This window comes from Piliocolobus tephrosceles, chromosome 20 (genome assembly GCF_002776525.5).
Source record: "Piliocolobus tephrosceles isolate RC106 chromosome 20, ASM277652v3, whole genome shotgun sequence".
Classification (NCBI taxonomy): Eukaryota; Metazoa; Chordata; class Mammalia; order Primates; family Cercopithecidae; genus Piliocolobus; species Piliocolobus tephrosceles.
In genome coordinates, this window is record NC_045453.1 from 49,070,425 (window position 1) to 49,087,296 (window position 16,872).

General features: G+C 41.7%; 1 protein-coding gene across 1 annotated transcript in view; it reads right to left on the reverse strand.

The window, feature by feature from the left end:
- Nucleotides 1-16,872, reverse strand: part of SPTLC3 (serine palmitoyltransferase long chain base subunit 3) — a 164,599-nt gene that overhangs the window by 52,423 nt on the left and 95,304 nt on the right. The window contains exon 7 of the mRNA XM_023217963.1: nt 2,148-2,253. Coding sequence (XP_023073731.1) covers nt 2,148-2,253 — 106 coding nt within the window. The remainder of the gene's footprint in view (nt 1-2,147; nt 2,254-16,872) is intronic.

Below are 16,872 nucleotides of genomic sequence, written 5' to 3' on the forward strand. Positions count from 1 at the left end.
GCACCACGTTGTAAGGGAGTTCTGGCAGACTACAGAATGAGAAGAGACTATCTATAGAGAAAGCCGTGTGGAAGAGAGCATGGCACTCCAGGCGGGAGCCAGTACCGAGGGCCAGATGTGCAAGTGGGGTCATTTTGGATGTTCCAGCCCCAGACAAACGGTCAGCTGAATGAAGTGGCCTCCACCCAATGCCATGTGGAGTAGAAGAACTGTCCAGTTGGTCCACACAACCCACGGTAGCATGGGAAATAATAAATCATTGCTGCGTAAACCATTATGCTTTGGATGGTTTGTTACATGGCAATAGGTAACCGAGCAGTCACTATTGCTACTGCAACGAAAATTGTGGTTTGGTGCCACTCTGGCTTGGAGCTGGAAGTCCACACCTGACTCCTTTGTCCTTCTGAAGTGGTGGGATGCAGGCCTGGCATGACCAGTAACAAGTCCTGCTGCTGGAGTGGTTTCTCTGTGTGGCTGATGGGAATATTTGCCAGTAAAATGCCGGTGGTCTACTTAATTTCAGCCATGATCAAAGTGGTTAAGACTTAACTTTCCTTTAATGGAGCCAAGTTCTGTTTATTTGAAGTTGGGGTTTTGTTTACTCTGCTTAAAGGAGATGCCCAGTCTGCTCTCTCTCAGCTGCTCTGTCCTCCCACGAATCTAGGTCTGAATGACAGGTGTTTAGATAAGGGCTATTTGCTCCCCTCCCAGGCTGGCAGCAGCACAAATCACACAGGGAAAAAGATCCACGCTTGAGGTTACGATAGCCCAGAGTCAATATGAGATTATTTCTTGAAATAGCAAGTTAAGGCCTACAAGTTGTCAGTTATGCCAGAACAGGTTTTCTCAGCCTTGGTACTATAGACATTTTGAGCTAGATAACTCTGTGTTATGGGGGCTGTGCTGTGCATCGTAGGATGCTTAGCCTCATCCCTGGCCTCTGTCCACCATATGCCAGTCACATACTACTGCAGTTATAACGACTGAAAATTGCCAAATGTGCCTAGGCTGGGGCAAGGACAAGCTTAACCTGGAGAACTACTATGTCTAGAGTGCTCTCAAAGACTTCATCAACAGTACGTACTCTCTGGGCTGGCTGGAGGAGGTGCTGGTAGGTGATGCAGAAAGTGAGCTGGTAGAAACTGGAAATGCAAACTTTGCATTTCCCACAGTAGGACGGGGAACATCCAGAACCTTAGCCACGGGGGCAGTAAGTACTGGAGTTAAAAAGGTTGAAAATAAAATGAAACCAAGCTTATTATTGTTATTATTTTAAAGTTGGGAGAATTCACTTTTCTTTTCTTAAAAGGAATACAGGTACACTTCTGCTGCTGCTCATTATTCACTCATGTAGCAGAAAAAATGTGCACTCAGGGACTAATGAGATTAGCGGGTTGAAAGAAATCCTATGTCTATTCTCAAGTCTCCTTTGTAGCCATACTCCTCCTTGTCTTAAAGTCAAACAGCCTTCGCTTCCTTCCTTTTAATGTTTTTCACTTTTCTATCATTATAGGAGATATCTCCCTCAATTTGTCCAACATCAGGATGGTTTGAGAATTGATTTAGGATTGGGCACTCTGAAATAATGTCTCCTTGGCTTATGGACTAGACATCACCCCACTCCTACCTGCTGGCTCTGGAACAAGAATTGCACTCCAGGTTACTCCTACCTTGAGGAAAACAGGCAGATTTTTGTATTCTGATGGCAAGCACTAACCAAGTTCAGCAAGCAGCTGGGGGTTGGGCATGCTGTGCAGGTAGGGGCATCGGGGCCACCCGTCAGCAATTTCTACCAGTCATAAAGGCAAGGAGTGTTCTGATCTTGAATAACCCAGCTGCAAAACACCTTTGAAGCTCTGGGGCAGTCAGAGGTAGTGGAAAGAATCTACTCAAGTTAGCAATGCCTTGCGAGGATATTTCCAAGGAAGCCTTCTCAAGCAGGACAGCCTCCAAGCTGCTCCGCCATAGTCATCAAAAAGACAGATGACTCACGTCTGACAGCTCCCATTGGTGGCTCTATCTCAGGTCCCTCTGTAATAACCGATTCTAAGTCATTGCTCTGTTTAGCTAGGAAAGGTCAGCCTTTCCGCACTGATCGGCTTGCTGCAGGCCTGCTAGTCGTAAAATGTGTTCCGTTATTTACATACCTGTAGACACCCTCCACCAGGATGAGAATCTTTTTCCAAGCTCTGCGGGTTCGAGGCTGGCCATAGATGACAGCATCTCTCAGGAGCTTCTCTAGGCTTTGTGTGTCTTTAAATAATAACAAAAAAGAAATTCAGTCATGAAAGGGCTTACTTTTCCTTTTCCACTTTCTTTTTCCAGATGTTTTATGTTTACACTCAGACGTAAACTTCCAGAAAACAAATTCAGAATCAGAGAACCCTTAGGGAGAGAGACAGAGAGGTCTATTTTTCAGTAGAACTTAACTCTGACAAGACAAATAGCCGGATTTCTACAAGCAGGCAGAGTAAACTCTCACCAGTGGGGCATGGTTTCCTAGGCTCTTAAAGGCTCTCCTCGCCTGCCTTAGAGAGATTGAAATTCTACGTTAAATGCATCTCTTAGGTCTAAGCTTTGTTGCAGGCTGAAATGGACTCCGAGAAACATAATTAATACCACTCATCAATTGTTTAGACACGAGCGTGTTAGAGTTTAGCTGAGTTTGCACGGATCTCACTTCCTACCCTTTGAGACTTGATTTCTGACATCCCCCAACCTTAGAAGTTCCAAAACTTTAAAGCAGCGGGACAATGAAGCCTCTTTTTCAAAATATTTGGAGATCTCTGAACACAATAATAGCTCGCAGTTATTGAGCCCTATCTGTGTGCCAGGCACCCTTCTAAGCTCAGTTTTTGTCATACCTCATTTAATCCTCAGAAGAACGATCTGAAGGAAGTACTAGCAGCATTTCCATTCTGTGGTTCAGGAAACTGAGGCACACAGGAGTTAACTGCCTGAGGTCTATCATAAGCAACAGAATCAGGATTTGAACCCATGTAGTCTGTACCGTATCCACATTTGTAACACTACCCTTTGCTGCCTTATGTGGAAGCCATTGTCCCTGCTTCTCAAATGAAACGGTGATATAGAACAAGGGAGGATGAATGTTTGGCAGAATAATCTTGTTAACTTCTAATGTCAAATATAATCAATGGTGACATTTCATTTATCTGCAATCAGATGTAGATGACTGGGCTTGGGTTGAGAGGTCATTTAGAAGAACTTGCCTACCAGCCTAGCTGTTTGGTATGTATGTGTGTGTGTGTGTATTATTTTGTTTTTAACTTTCGAGCCTAGCAAGAAAAAAATGGCCGAGGTTTATGGGCATACTTTTAAGACTGATTATATTTCTATTGTGTATTTTTTTGCATTTCCTAAGCTTTCCCTTTTTTGAGACTCTGAAACTGAAATACTTTAGGTCCAGAATCCAATCTTAATTTTAAAAGATGGAGAAGCTACTTAACTGCTGGCTTGACTGTTATGCAATGTTTACCAGGCATTAGCGACACCATTTAAAATGCTCACAAAAGATGACATCTAGCAAAGATAAATCTTTGAGGTCAGGAGTTCGGGACCAGCCTGGCCAACATGGTGAAACCCAGTCTCTACTAAAAATACAAAAAATTAGGTGGGTATGGTGGTGGGTGCCTGTAATCCCAGCTACTCGGGAGGCTGAGGCAGGAGAATTGCTTGAACCCAGGAGACGGATGTTGCAGTGAGCAGAGATCGCACCACTGCACTTCAGCCTAGGTGACAGAGAGACTGTCTCAAAGTGAAAAAAAAGTTAAATCTAAAGCTGCATAGTCAGTACTGGTTTTGACCACGATAGACAAAGCTCTCAAGAAGCAGAAGTGCATAGCTTATCACTCACTGGTCTAGGCTCAAATTAGCTGCAGTTCTTGGTCTCAATGGAAAACCCTTCAACTTTGTCTTTGAGTCTCCAGTCTGTGCTTGGATCTGTTTTAGGGCTTCCCTCAAAGCTGCGTGAATGCACTAGTGGGTGCATTAACTTTTCCACACTGCAAACCTGCCACACTCAATGAGGCCATAAGATAGTTCTTTGAAATAGAGTTGTGAATATATTTGTGTGTGTGTTTTTTTAAATTATCAAGTACATTTAAGCAAACCACATTTAAATAAAGGTGCCTTCCTATGAATTGGAGTGGGATAGGACAAGTCAGAATTTGACAGTGCAATATCAGAACCTCAACTCTGAGAGGCCCCTGTTAGCATGGCACCTTCCAAGCTGTCGTCAGCATCCACCCACTAGAGACTGGATATTGGGTCCTGAAATTCAGAAAAAGCATGTGACATGAATAAGATGCTGCATACTAGCAAGATCTCTTGGGAATCCAAACAGCAGTGTTAATACACTATTTGACTTCCTTTAACCTTAAGAAAACATCATATAAATAATGGAAAAATAAAGGAAATACATAATGAAATAATGAAGAATGAAGAGAATAATTCTTTATTCAAATATATAAAGCCTTAGGTATTAGATACAGTATGCTATCAGTATGCTACCAATAATATCTGGCATGATATCAGAACCAACAGATACAAAAAATGTTCATTTTCCTTTCTTTAATCATTAGCCAGAAACTAACTTTTTAGGTGCTATGTAAGTTTAAATGTGGAATTAATCAATTTCACCAAGATCATAAGGACCTGTGAAAGAAGAAATGGAAGAATGGTGGATCTTTGTTTTGTTTCGTTTCATGCCACTTTCCTTTTCTTTCTTCTTCTTTTTTTTGTTTTCTTTTCATCTGCAAAACAGGCCTCATGATATCCTGGCATCGCTATTGTATTCTTTTCACATAATATTCCCTAATTGAAAAATTTACAGGGCTTTCCTCAATTCTTGTTTTACCTGACCTGTGGGCAGCATTTGACAGAATTCAACACACACTTATCTTTTAAGCTTCTTCCCTCGGCCATGTGGACACCATTTTTCATTGGTTTTTCTTATTCCTTTTCCCACTATTTCTAGTATTCTTTGTGAGCACTATTTCCTCTTTTAACCCATTTTCCTTTTATGTTTTTTCCTTGACTTTTTTTTCTATTTTCTCATTAATCTTCCAGTGGTTCCCAACTTTCAGGATGAATAGAAATAATCATCTGTGTAACCAGTTAAAATGCAGATTCTCGAAATTTCTACTCAGAGATTTTGAATCAGTTGGTGTGGGACAGGACCCAAGACGTTTGCACACACAGTGTCCCTGGGGTCTGGAACTCATAACACAAAGCCAGACCTCTACTTTGATGGATATAGTGTTTTTCTAACCATTTTTTAGACAAATATGGGAACCTCAAACCCATTTCCAAGATAGAACTTGCTGCAGACTACATTCCTGGCCCCATTTGCCACCTCATTTGAGTTCCTTCTTCTGTAACTTTGCAGTCCTTCCCTCTCAGCGGTGGAGAAAGTTTCCTCGCCCCTTGGCTTGGGTTCATCTAAGTAACTTGCTTGGCTAATGCAATACAGAGAAGAGACAGTTTGCTAGTTCCAAACCTAGATCTAAAGAGGTCTTTTGCATTTCTACTCTTTCTCTTGTGCTTCTGCTAGTGACAGAAAAAGAAAACGCCCAGGCTAGCCCCCGGTCTCAGGTTGGCCCTGGGAAAGGATTAATGGCACGTAAGGCACGGTTACCCCAGCTCACCAGCAGTCTCCAGTGAGAAATACGTGCTGATTATTATTGGCCACTGAGGTTTGTTCCAATAATAGTTGCCTAATAGTATTAGGGAATGGCCCTTCCTGATCTAGCCTCTGCCTGTCTTTCTGACATAGTTTGTCAACATCCCCCAACACACAGCCTCCTGATTCTCTTCCACGCTTTTTTTCCTCTTGTCTGTCTGGAGAGAGCTCACCCATCACTCAAGTCTTAACCCAAACTCTTCTCGTCAATAATACAGAACAGAGTTAAGGGCTTCCTCCTTGGGGTCCCTCTCGACTTTGTCTGTTCTTTTTTAAGCACTAATCACGATGTTCGTTTTTTGCTTTCATCTCTCTCTTCCCTGAAGGCAGGGACCTCGTCCTCATCCTTCTCGCCCTAGTCTTAGTACACAGTACTAGGCTTAATCATTATCTAATGATTGCATCAATATTCTTTTCCTGGAGAAAGCGTAGACTAGGAGACAGGCAAGGAAATGCCACTTGTGGATCTAAATAAGAATTATTAGAAAAGATAAATGTCTCCTACCTGCAATATATTTTAAAAAGTTGACGGTATCTTTTGTTTTGTTTTAAACATGAGCAGATAGATATTTTTTGAATGTTCCCAAGAACATGTTTTAGTGTATATTATTAACCACCAGATGGCAGCCAAGGAAACAAAAAGCAGCTTTCTTGTTTTAAAATTTTCAGTTAATAAACGTTCACCTATTTGGATAGCTTCTTTTCACTTTTGTTTAGGCAGAGTTCCTAAAATACTGAAGAAAACCTTGCGACTTGGAGAACCGGTCTTCTTTTCCTATAATCTTTTATTTATTATGTCTATAATCTTTTATACTATTATTCATCATCTATAACCAAAGTCTCTGAATGGAATAAAGAGACGGTGAATAAAAGTATTCCTGTTAAGAATGTTTTCCCTTCTGGGACTTGGAATTTATTTTGTAAGTTTTTGTGCAGAAATGATACATGGTAAATGTGACTCCAATGCCATTGGAATAAAAACTAAACCCAAGTGAAGTACATTAGTAGTCATTTAAAAATGAATATTCTAAGATTTGGAAAAAATATGTAAATTCAGAGGCTACTGTGTTGTTTTTGCACCAAAAAGGTCACATACACACGATGGATTAATCCAGGATTTTAAAATGAACACCACGAGTCCTGAAGATAAGCTTTTCTCCATTTTTAAAAATAACACGCAAGACCTGAAATCAAGCCTTTCAGTGGCCGCGCTGTGTTTTATACATTTCACAGAGGGAAGCAAGAGGAATCTCAGTCTTTTCCAAGGCGAGGACTTCGTTGTGTTTGACTCGAATGGAGATTTCCATGGGAGTGGTTTTTGGTGGAGTTCACAGCACCCCCCAGGGTCAGCACACCAGGATTCTTGAGCAGAAGGAAAATCAATTAGCCGGTTTTTTTTTTTTTTTTTTTCTCCTGCCAGGGATGAACTCTCCGACCTCTTAGAATCACAGAAGCTACACAGGAAAAGGGAAGACTCTGCTGGGCCTGGATTCTGGCCCCACCTTAGCCCCTGGTATGCTCCTCTCTTGTTCTCTGTAGTTCTACAGGGCTACAGTGCGTGGGTTACAAACCCGCGGATTTAAGGGATTGTGATTTATGTTCTGCAGGTCTTATGGGATTCTACTGTTTCAGCAAGCTGCATGCTCACATCTGCAAGGGATTTTTTAAATGATGATGCTTATTAAGGCACTTACACTTGCATTATGTTAATTCCCATGACACCTCTGAGAGGTAGGGAAGGACTATTAGGTTTTTGTTTTTTGCAGATGAAAAAAAGAATGCCAGAAGTTTTGTTAAAAAAAAGTTCCCCAAACAAAAGCCTCCAAACAAACCTGTTCTTGTGGATTTAATAAGAATATTCTGAGATATGAAAATTAAAAGTATAAATTTGACACCATCTAGGCACACACACATGGTGCTATTGTACAATGTGGTTGTCCAGTCATAATGACACAGCACGGACTTAAAATAACCATTATTTGAGCATTAATAATGCCTTTGGTGTTATTCAGCACAAAATTTGACTCACTAAGGAGATGTCCTTTGGTTTGTAGAGGACTAAAAGGATTGAGCTGGTTTGGTATTAGTCCATTTTCATGCTACTAATAAAGACATACCTGAGACTCGGTAATTTATAAAGAAAATGAGGTTTAATGGACTCACAGCTCCACGTGGCTGGGGAGGCCTCACAATCATGGCGGAAGGGGAAAGGCACATCTTAGGTGATGGCAGACAAGACAGAGTGGGAGCCAAGTGATAGGGGAAACCCCTTATAACACCATTAGATCTCGTGAGACTTATTCACTACCACGAGAACAGTATGTGGGAAACCGTCCCCATAATTCAATTATCTCCCACTGGGTCCTTCCCACAACACATGGGAATTATGGGAACTACAATTCAAGATGAGATTTGGGTGGGGACGCAGCCAAACCCTATCAGATGGTTATAAATATTTAGCTATAAGAAGTGAAAATGACCTTGGCCGGGCACGGTGGCTCAAGCCTGTAATCCCAGCACTTTGGGAGGCCGAGGTGGGCGGATCACGAGGTCAGGAGATGGAGACCATCCTGGCTAACACGGTGAAACCCCGTCTCTACTAAAAAACACAAAAAACTAGCCGGGCGAGGTGGCCGGCGCCTGTAGTCCCAGCTACTCGGGAGGCTGAGGCAGGAGAATGGCGTGAACCTGGGAGGCGGAGCTTGGGCAGAGTGAGACTCCGTCTCAAAAAGCAAAAAAAAAAAAAAAAAAAAAAAGTGAAAATGTGGAGACCACATTCTGGTGCCTAGTGCAAAACAGTCTTAGCCTTTCACCAGCATGGTTAACTGGATTACTGAATTGCTAAATACTTGGAATAATCCAACTACATGTCTAAAACTACAATCAGGCTTAGGTGACAAATGCTGTTAGCCAGCCTGAGCCTGTGCCTGTTCTTACATTCAAAACCCTAATAATAGCAAGCCTCCTGGATCTGGAAAAGCTGAAGATGCAGTTTTGTGAAAAGAAGGCACAAGGCAGCAAGGAACCCAGAATCTTCCAAGAAGGTAGGTTGGGCATAGTTCATAGTGTGTCTTCCTGAAGCAAAACCCCAGACATTTAGCTTTCCTCTTACTTCACTGTCGAATGGCTACACCGTTGCATACGCCAGGGCTTCCTCCTTTCTCTTCTCTTGTGCAGCTGTGGGTTTTCCAAAGGCCTAGATCTAATGTGAGATCTTCGCTCACTGCCCATTTCTCAGTGCCTCCGCCCCCTCTCCTCTGGATCCAGGAACCCGAGATTGGGGCCGAAACTCAGCCTTCACTTTCTATATGTTTGTGGTATGGTTGGTGGTTTATTCTTTGTCATCCAAGGCCCCTTTCAGCTGCATTTAGAGGCACCCTTTGGTTCCCTACTCTCTGGGTTGCTCAGCAAAAATATTTTTCTGTCTGCCTATCAGCGGCACTCATATTTTGTAAGTGAAAAGATGAATGGATGACGAATGAATGTTACTTTTTATTGTTTCTAGTCCCTTACCCCCATCTCTATATCCACTCCTCTTATTCCTTTGGACATGCAGTTTCATCCTTCAAGATTCAGCGCAAATGTGAAATAGTAAGTAGTGGGTATTTAAATAGTTATGAATGATGACAAAGAAATTATTCTTACTTTCAAGACGGCGGTGGGGAGGTCTGTCCCCCTTGTTTAGCCTTTGGGTGGAAACAAAATCACAATGACCAATTTTGGCAAGCAAAACAATTATTTTTTGAAAGTCACATTTTTGGGGTCTGTTCTCCATGAGATCACAGGGGGCATTTTTGGCACACTGAAAATTTGGTGCCTTTAAGTTTTATAAAGCAGATTGTGCAAGGACTTTGGTTCAGGTTTTCTGGGTGGCTCTTTAAACATGTGGATAGATGTTGCATGGCCTTAGGCAGTTCAAAGAGGCAAGGGGATCTTCTTGGAAGAGTGCAAAAGACAGCTGAGAGCAGATGACCTGGGCTTATGGATGAGGCTTATGCCCATCCATAAGCCCAGGGCTTATGGATGAGGCAGGTGCTAGGGACAGGGCCTGTTTACCCTGCAGGGGGAGGGGGTAACTGCAGCAACTTTTGACCCTGTAGGCATGAGATGAAGGACAGGCAGAACCTAGAAACCAGGGACAGGGTGTCCAATACGCTTGGGCTCTGGGCTTGATGCAATGCGTAGGATTCTGATCCTCAGGGAGGAGATTGTGGAATGAGACAAAGTACTGAGATGGGATCCTTAAATGAGGGGGCTCAAGGCACGAAGGTGAGACATGATTTAGGGAACAGTGTAGGAGCCCAGTGGTTAGGATTTTCAGTCAGGTGGGTGCTGGCAGCATCCACCTAAACAAAACTGCCTTGGCCCTGGGAGAGGTGTATGGGAGATGGAGGTTATCAAGTATTACATTGGTACAATCAATCCACTGTCTAGGGGCAAACAGAGGGTAGAAAAGCCCAGGAAAGGAGGTAGCATGTCATGCTTAAAAGTGGAGACTCTGGAGTCAGACTTCCTAAGTTTACCAGCTCTGACTCTTACTAGCTCTGTGCATCTAAGTAACTTCACCACTTTACAGAAGTTTTGTCTTCATCTGTCAAAAAGGAGATAAGAGTAGCAGGTGCCTCATTTTATAGTTATGAGGCTAAAATGAGTTGGTGAATGTAAATGGCTCATTACAACGAAGGCTCAATACAGTTGATTATCATCAAAAGATAGGGAGGTAATTGCTGTCTTTATTAAGCAAACTAGTTTAGAAATCCAAGTTGGACATTGAGATCTAAAAGATCATGGCTTGCAAAATAGTCTAAGCCATGTGTATGGGTTTAACTTTTTACTTAAACAACCTCACGAGCCCTTGCTCTGCAGACTAGGTAGTGCTCAGAGTTTTCTGGCAAACACTGGCCTTCTTTTTCTTCCTCCTCTTGGTCTTTAGATGCTGTTAGGTAGAATTTTGATTCTTCCTTTCCACTTTTTTTTTTTTTTTTTTGTAAACCACTCCAAATTCTTGGCCTGCCTGGACCTCTGACCTCATGGCAACTGTCTAAGCCAAAGAAACAGCTTTTCTCCAAGACTAGCTTAAGAAAGTCTTCATGACTCACTTGAGGACTGAGGTTGCCTGCAGTCTCGCTGCTCTAAGTGTGATTCTGCATGGCAGCAGCAGCAGCAGCACCCAGGAGCTTGTCAGAATGCAGGATCTCAGGCCCCCACCCAGACCCGCTCAATCAGAGTCTGCATTTTAACAAGATGCCCAAGTACCTCATGTGCATACGAAAACCTAAGAAATATTGGGGAAAATAACTTCATCATTTGCTCATTTCCTCAAAATGCACCAGAATCACCATGGAGAACAAATGTGTTGGTTCCTGGTTGCAGCTGACTCTGTAGCTGAGGCGGTGAAATGGCTGGAGAATGGTGGGATACCACAAGGGCAGCCTGAGGGTTGGCTATGTCCCTGAAGCTGCCCACAGTAGAAAATGCAAAGAGATGTTTTTAGTACTTAGCCAGCAAAAATGCAGAGACCAAACTTCAGCATTCTGAATTGAAATTGAGGCTACTAACAGGATAGGGCTCCGTTAGCCATCACACTGGACTGAGTTTTCCACAAGGGACCATAGCTTTCTGAGTCCACTAGCTGGACTCAGCTAGTGGTTAAGAGTGTTAACAAATGCTGTGCACATCCTGCCTATATCCTCTCAGCCCAGCTTCTTAATGCAAACACAGGTCATTCTTTGTCTAAGAGCTCTTTTTCTGGCTGTGGGAACATAGCCTGAGTAGGGAGCAGCTTTCAATCAGTCACAAATGGGAATTTGTGGATACATACCTCAGCTCCCTCAGCCCACAGGTAGGGATAACACTGAGTTATCTATCCTGGCACCCAGAGTTTCCTAGTAGAATTGAGGTCCTGTTGTCCATTCTGGTCACTTGCTTGACAATGCACTGTGTTGGCTCCCTTCCTGTGCCCTGCTCACCTACTAGTGCTTCCTGGCATCACTTTCTGAATAAGTGACTTGTGATTACATCCATGTCTCAGGGTCTGCTGCTGGGGAAGCAAACCAAGACAAAAGCAACAGACTTGGGTCTGCATTTTGACCTCTGTGATTTATCATTTGTCTGACCTTAGGCAGGTCACGTAATCACTTTGGGGATTCGTTTTCTCTTTACTAAAATGAGGATAATGAACTGTGAGGGCTGCTGTTAAAATTAAATGAGCTAATTAGCTGAGAGCCTAATACCAGTGAAAGCTGAATAAATGATAGAGTAGTTATGGCTCAGCTGTTATCCACATTTATTATTATAGAATAACTAATCTATGGTGATAAAAGATTCTGGTACTCAGGTGTTTTTTGTTGTTGTTGTTATTGTTTAAGAAATGAGGTCTTCAATAACAGGCTCTGAAATTGAGGCAAGAATTAATAGCCTACCACCCAAAAAAAGTCCAGGGCCAGACGGATTCACAGCCAAATTCTACCACAGGTACAAAGAGGAGCTGGTACCACTCCTTCTGAAACTATTCCAATCAATACAAAAAGAGGGAATCCTCCCTAACTCATTTTATGAGGCCAGCATCATTCTGATACCAAAGCCTGGCAGAGACGCAACAAAAAAAGATAATTTTAGACCAATATCCCTGATGAACATCAATGCAAAAATCCTCAGTAAAATACTGGCAAACCGAATCCAGCAGCATATCAAAAAGCTTATCCACCATGATCAAGTGGGCTTCATCCCTGGGATGCAAGGCTGGTTCAACATACACAAATCAATAAAGTTAATCCATCATATAAACAGAACTAAAGACAAAAACCACATGATTATCTCAATAGATGCAGAAAAGGCCTTTGAAAAAATTCAACAGCCCTTCATGCTAAAAACTCTCAATAAGTTAGGTACTGATAGGACGTATCTCAAAATAATGAGAGCTATTTATGACAAACCCACAGCCAATATTATACTGAATGGGCAAAAACTGGAAGCATTTCCTTTGAAAACTGGCACAGGACAGGGATGCCCTCTCTCACCACTCCTATTCAACATAGTGTTGGAAGTTCTGGCCAGGGCAATTAGGCAGGAGAAAGAAATAAAGGGTATTCAATGAGGAAATGAGGAAGTCAAATTGGTCCTGTTTGCAGATGACATGATTGTATATTTAGAAAACCCCATTGTCTCAGCCCAAAATCTCCTTAAGCTGATAATCAACTTCAGCAAAGTCTCAGGATACAAAATCAATGTGCAAAAATCACAAGCATTCCTATAAACCAATAACAGAGAGCCAAATCATGAGTGAACTCCCATTCACAATTGCTTCAAATAGAATAAAATACCTAGGAATCCAACTTACAAGGGGTGTGAAGGACCTCTTCAAGGAGAATTGCAAACCACTGCTCAATGAAATAAAAGAGGACACAAACAAATGGAAGAACATTCCATGCTCATGGGTAGGAAGAATCAATATGAAAATGGCCATACTGCCCAAGGTAATTTATAGATTCAATGCCATCTCCATCAAGCTACCAATGACTTTCTTCACAGAATTGGAAAAAACTACTTTAAAGCTCATGTGGAACCAAAAAAGAACCCACATTGCCAAGAGAATCCTAAGCCAAAAGAACAAACCTGGAGACATCACACTACCTGACTTCAAACTATACTACAAGGCTACAGTAACCAAAACAGCATGGTACTGGTACCAAAACAGAGATATAGACCAGTGGAACAGAACAGAGCCCTCAGAAATAATGCCACGCGTCTACAACCATCTATTCTTTGACAAACCTGACAAAAACAAGAAATGGGGAAAGGATTCCCTGTTTAATAAATGGTGCTGGGAAAACTGGCTAGCCACATGTAGAAAGATGAAACTGGATCCCTTCCTTATACCTTATACGAAAATTAATTCAAGATGGATTAAAGACTTAAATGTCAGACTTAAAACCATAAAAACCCTAGAAGAAAACCTAGGCAATACCATTTAAGACATAGGCATGGGCAAGGACTTCATGTCTAAAACACCAAAAGCAATGGCAACAAAAGTCAAAATTGAGAAATGGGATCTAATTAACCTAAAGAGCTTCTGCACAGCAAAAGAAACTACCATCAGAGTGAACAGGCAACCTACAGAATGAGAGAAAATTTTTGCAATCTACCCATCTGACAAAGGGCTAATATCCAGAATCTACAAATAACTTAAATTTACAAGAAAAAAATCAAACAACCCCATCAAAAACTGGGTGAAGGATATGAACAGACACTTCTCAAAAGAAGACATTTATGTAGCCAACAGACACATGAAAACGTACCCATCATCACTGGCCATTAGAGAAATGCAAGTCAAAACCACAATGAGATACCATCTCACACCAGTTAGAATAGCGATCATTAAAAAGTCAGGAAACAACAGGTGCTGGAGAGGATGTGGAGAAATAGGAACACTTTTACACCATTGGTGGGACTGTAAACTAGTTCAACCATTGTGGAAGACGGTGTGGTGATTCCTCAAGGATCTAGAACTAGAAATACCATTTGACCCAGCAATCCCATTACTGGGTGTATACCCAAAGGATTATAAATCATGCTGCTATAAAGACACATGCACACGTATGTTTGTTGCAGCACTATTCACAATAGCAAAGACTTGGAACCAACCCCAAATGTCCATCAATGATAGACTGGATTAAGAAAATGTGGACCATGGAATACTATGCAGCCATAAAAAAGGATGAGTTCATGTCCTTTGTAGGGACATGGATGAAGCTGGAAACCATCATTCTGAGCAAACTATCGGAAGGACAGAAAACCAAACACTACATGTTCTCACTCATAGGTAGGAATTGAACAATAAGAACACTGGGACACAGGGTGAGGAACACCACACACTGGGGCCTGTTGTGGGGTAGGGAGACGGGGGAGAGATAGCATTAGGAGATATACCTAATGTAAATGATGAGTTAATGTGTGCAGCACACCAACATGGCACATGTATACATATGTAACAAACTTGTACGTTGTGCACATGTACCCTAGAACTTAAAGTATTAAAAAAAAAGAAAGAAAGAAATGAGGTTTTGTTATGTTGCTTAGGCTGGTGTTGAACTCCTGGCCTCAAGTGATCCTTCCATCTTAGCTAACCAAGTAGTTGGGCGTACAGATATGAACCACCAGGCCTGGCTCTAGTACCCAGTTTTGAATTTAGCATCACTAAAAATGTGCTTCTGAGTCTTTTCCTATTTTTTTAAGGAAATAGACTTTCAGTGTTCTGATTTTGCTCCCTTGCAGAACTTTCCTTCCATTTAATCTTCTCAGGTATTCATTGTGGCTTTGTGGGAAATGGAGAGAGAGGAATAATGAATACTTTTGGAGTTAATGGTCAAGCCTATTCACACAGGCTTAAAAGTTTATTATGATGGTCTGAGTAGGTTTAAGTATACCTTAGGTACCTTTTTCCTACAGATAATTCAAAAACTCAAGGGCCCAGAATTCTGGTTCATTTATAGTTGGATTAAATAACTAAGGATGTCCACTTCCACTGTTACTACAAAAAAATAGAACCTCCTCCTCTCCAACAGGCAGAAGAGTACTGTTAAGGTGCAAGGAGAGGACATGAAGCAGATGACAATCCATGAGAGCAGAACAAGTTTAGGGTTGCATGAAATTCCACAATCCCAGTGTGTACAAATGCTCCAGTGCAGGTGGCTATTCTTAAAACCTGTCTCACAAGTTATTAGCTTCTATTTGGACTGGTTGTATGTGTCATGCACACACAGGTTCTGCAGATCCTAAGCAATCTCTGTATTATCAGTCCAATCTGTGTGGATGCGTATCAAGGATTAAGGCATCACTGCACACTAAAGCAGTTAGTACTCTCCTGGGAATAGCAGAGCAAGAAACAGAGCCAGCAGTATCTGATGCTGCACATATTTTAACTCCATTCAATTCTTTCCCTCTCCTTATACTTTTTGCTTCCCTCACCTCTCAAGAAAGAAGTCATTCAGAGGACCCTGGAAATAACCCTGCTCTCAAGGGGGCTGTTTTTGTGATGCAAATACAACAGAAGCAGAATATGCTCATGTTTCAAAGTTGTATTTAAACATGTGGGTGTGTGGGAACAAGGGTTTTGTGCACCTGTGAATGAAAGCCTAGTGCTTTCCTATTGCTGCTATAAGAAGTTAGAGTAAACTTAGTGACTTTAAGACAACACAAACTTATCTTACAGTTCTAGAGGTCAGAAGTCTGAAATGGGTTCGAATGGGTGAAAAATCAAGATATTGGCAGGGCTGTATCTCTGTCTAGAAGCTCTAGGGGAGAATCCGTGTCCTTGATTTTTCCGGCTGCTGGGGAAATGCTTCCTGCATTGCTTAGCTTGTGGTCTTCTTTCATCTTCAAAGTCAGCAAGGGCTCTATAAGTCTTTCTCACATTGCATTCCCCTGACTCTCACTCTTTTGCTTCTCTTTTCCACATTTAACAACCCTATGATTGCACCAGACCTACGTGGATAGTCTCTTTACTTTAAGGTTAGCTGTTTTGCAGCCTGAATTCCATCTGCAACTTGAATTCCATCTGCAACCTGAATTCCCTTTACCAGGCAACATAATGTTCACAGGTTCTGGGGATGAGGGCATGGACATTTTTGGGGGGTGAGCATTATTTTTCCTACCAAAGAGAGCAGAAGAGCAACAGCAGCTTAGGCATAATAGACTCCCATGGATTAGAGGAGAGATTCTGACCCTAGCTACATCCAATTCTCAATTAGTTGGGAAGGGCAGTGTTTACCCACACAGCTCCAGGCTTCACTATTAATCAGTTGTATGATCTTGGACAAGTTGCTTAACAACTCTAAGTCTGAATCTTCTCATTTGTAAAGCAGTTCCTACCTCATGGAATTCTTCACAGGGTTAAATAAATAAGAGAAGGCCATTAGCTCAGCATCTGGCACAGAGGCCTTTCTCAATAAATGCTAGCTGCTAGTATAAATAACAACAGCTAACATTCATTGTTAGGATAGAGATAATGACTATTATCTATTTTTCACGAGTACAAAGGGAGGGCATGAAGAATAAGTTGCTGAATGTTTTGAGAGCTTTGTAAAATTGGGAGATAAAATTTAACTCTTAAATTATAATTTCACAAAAAGTTAAGAATTTAAGGCAAAATTTTACTTGGAAATAATTTCAAA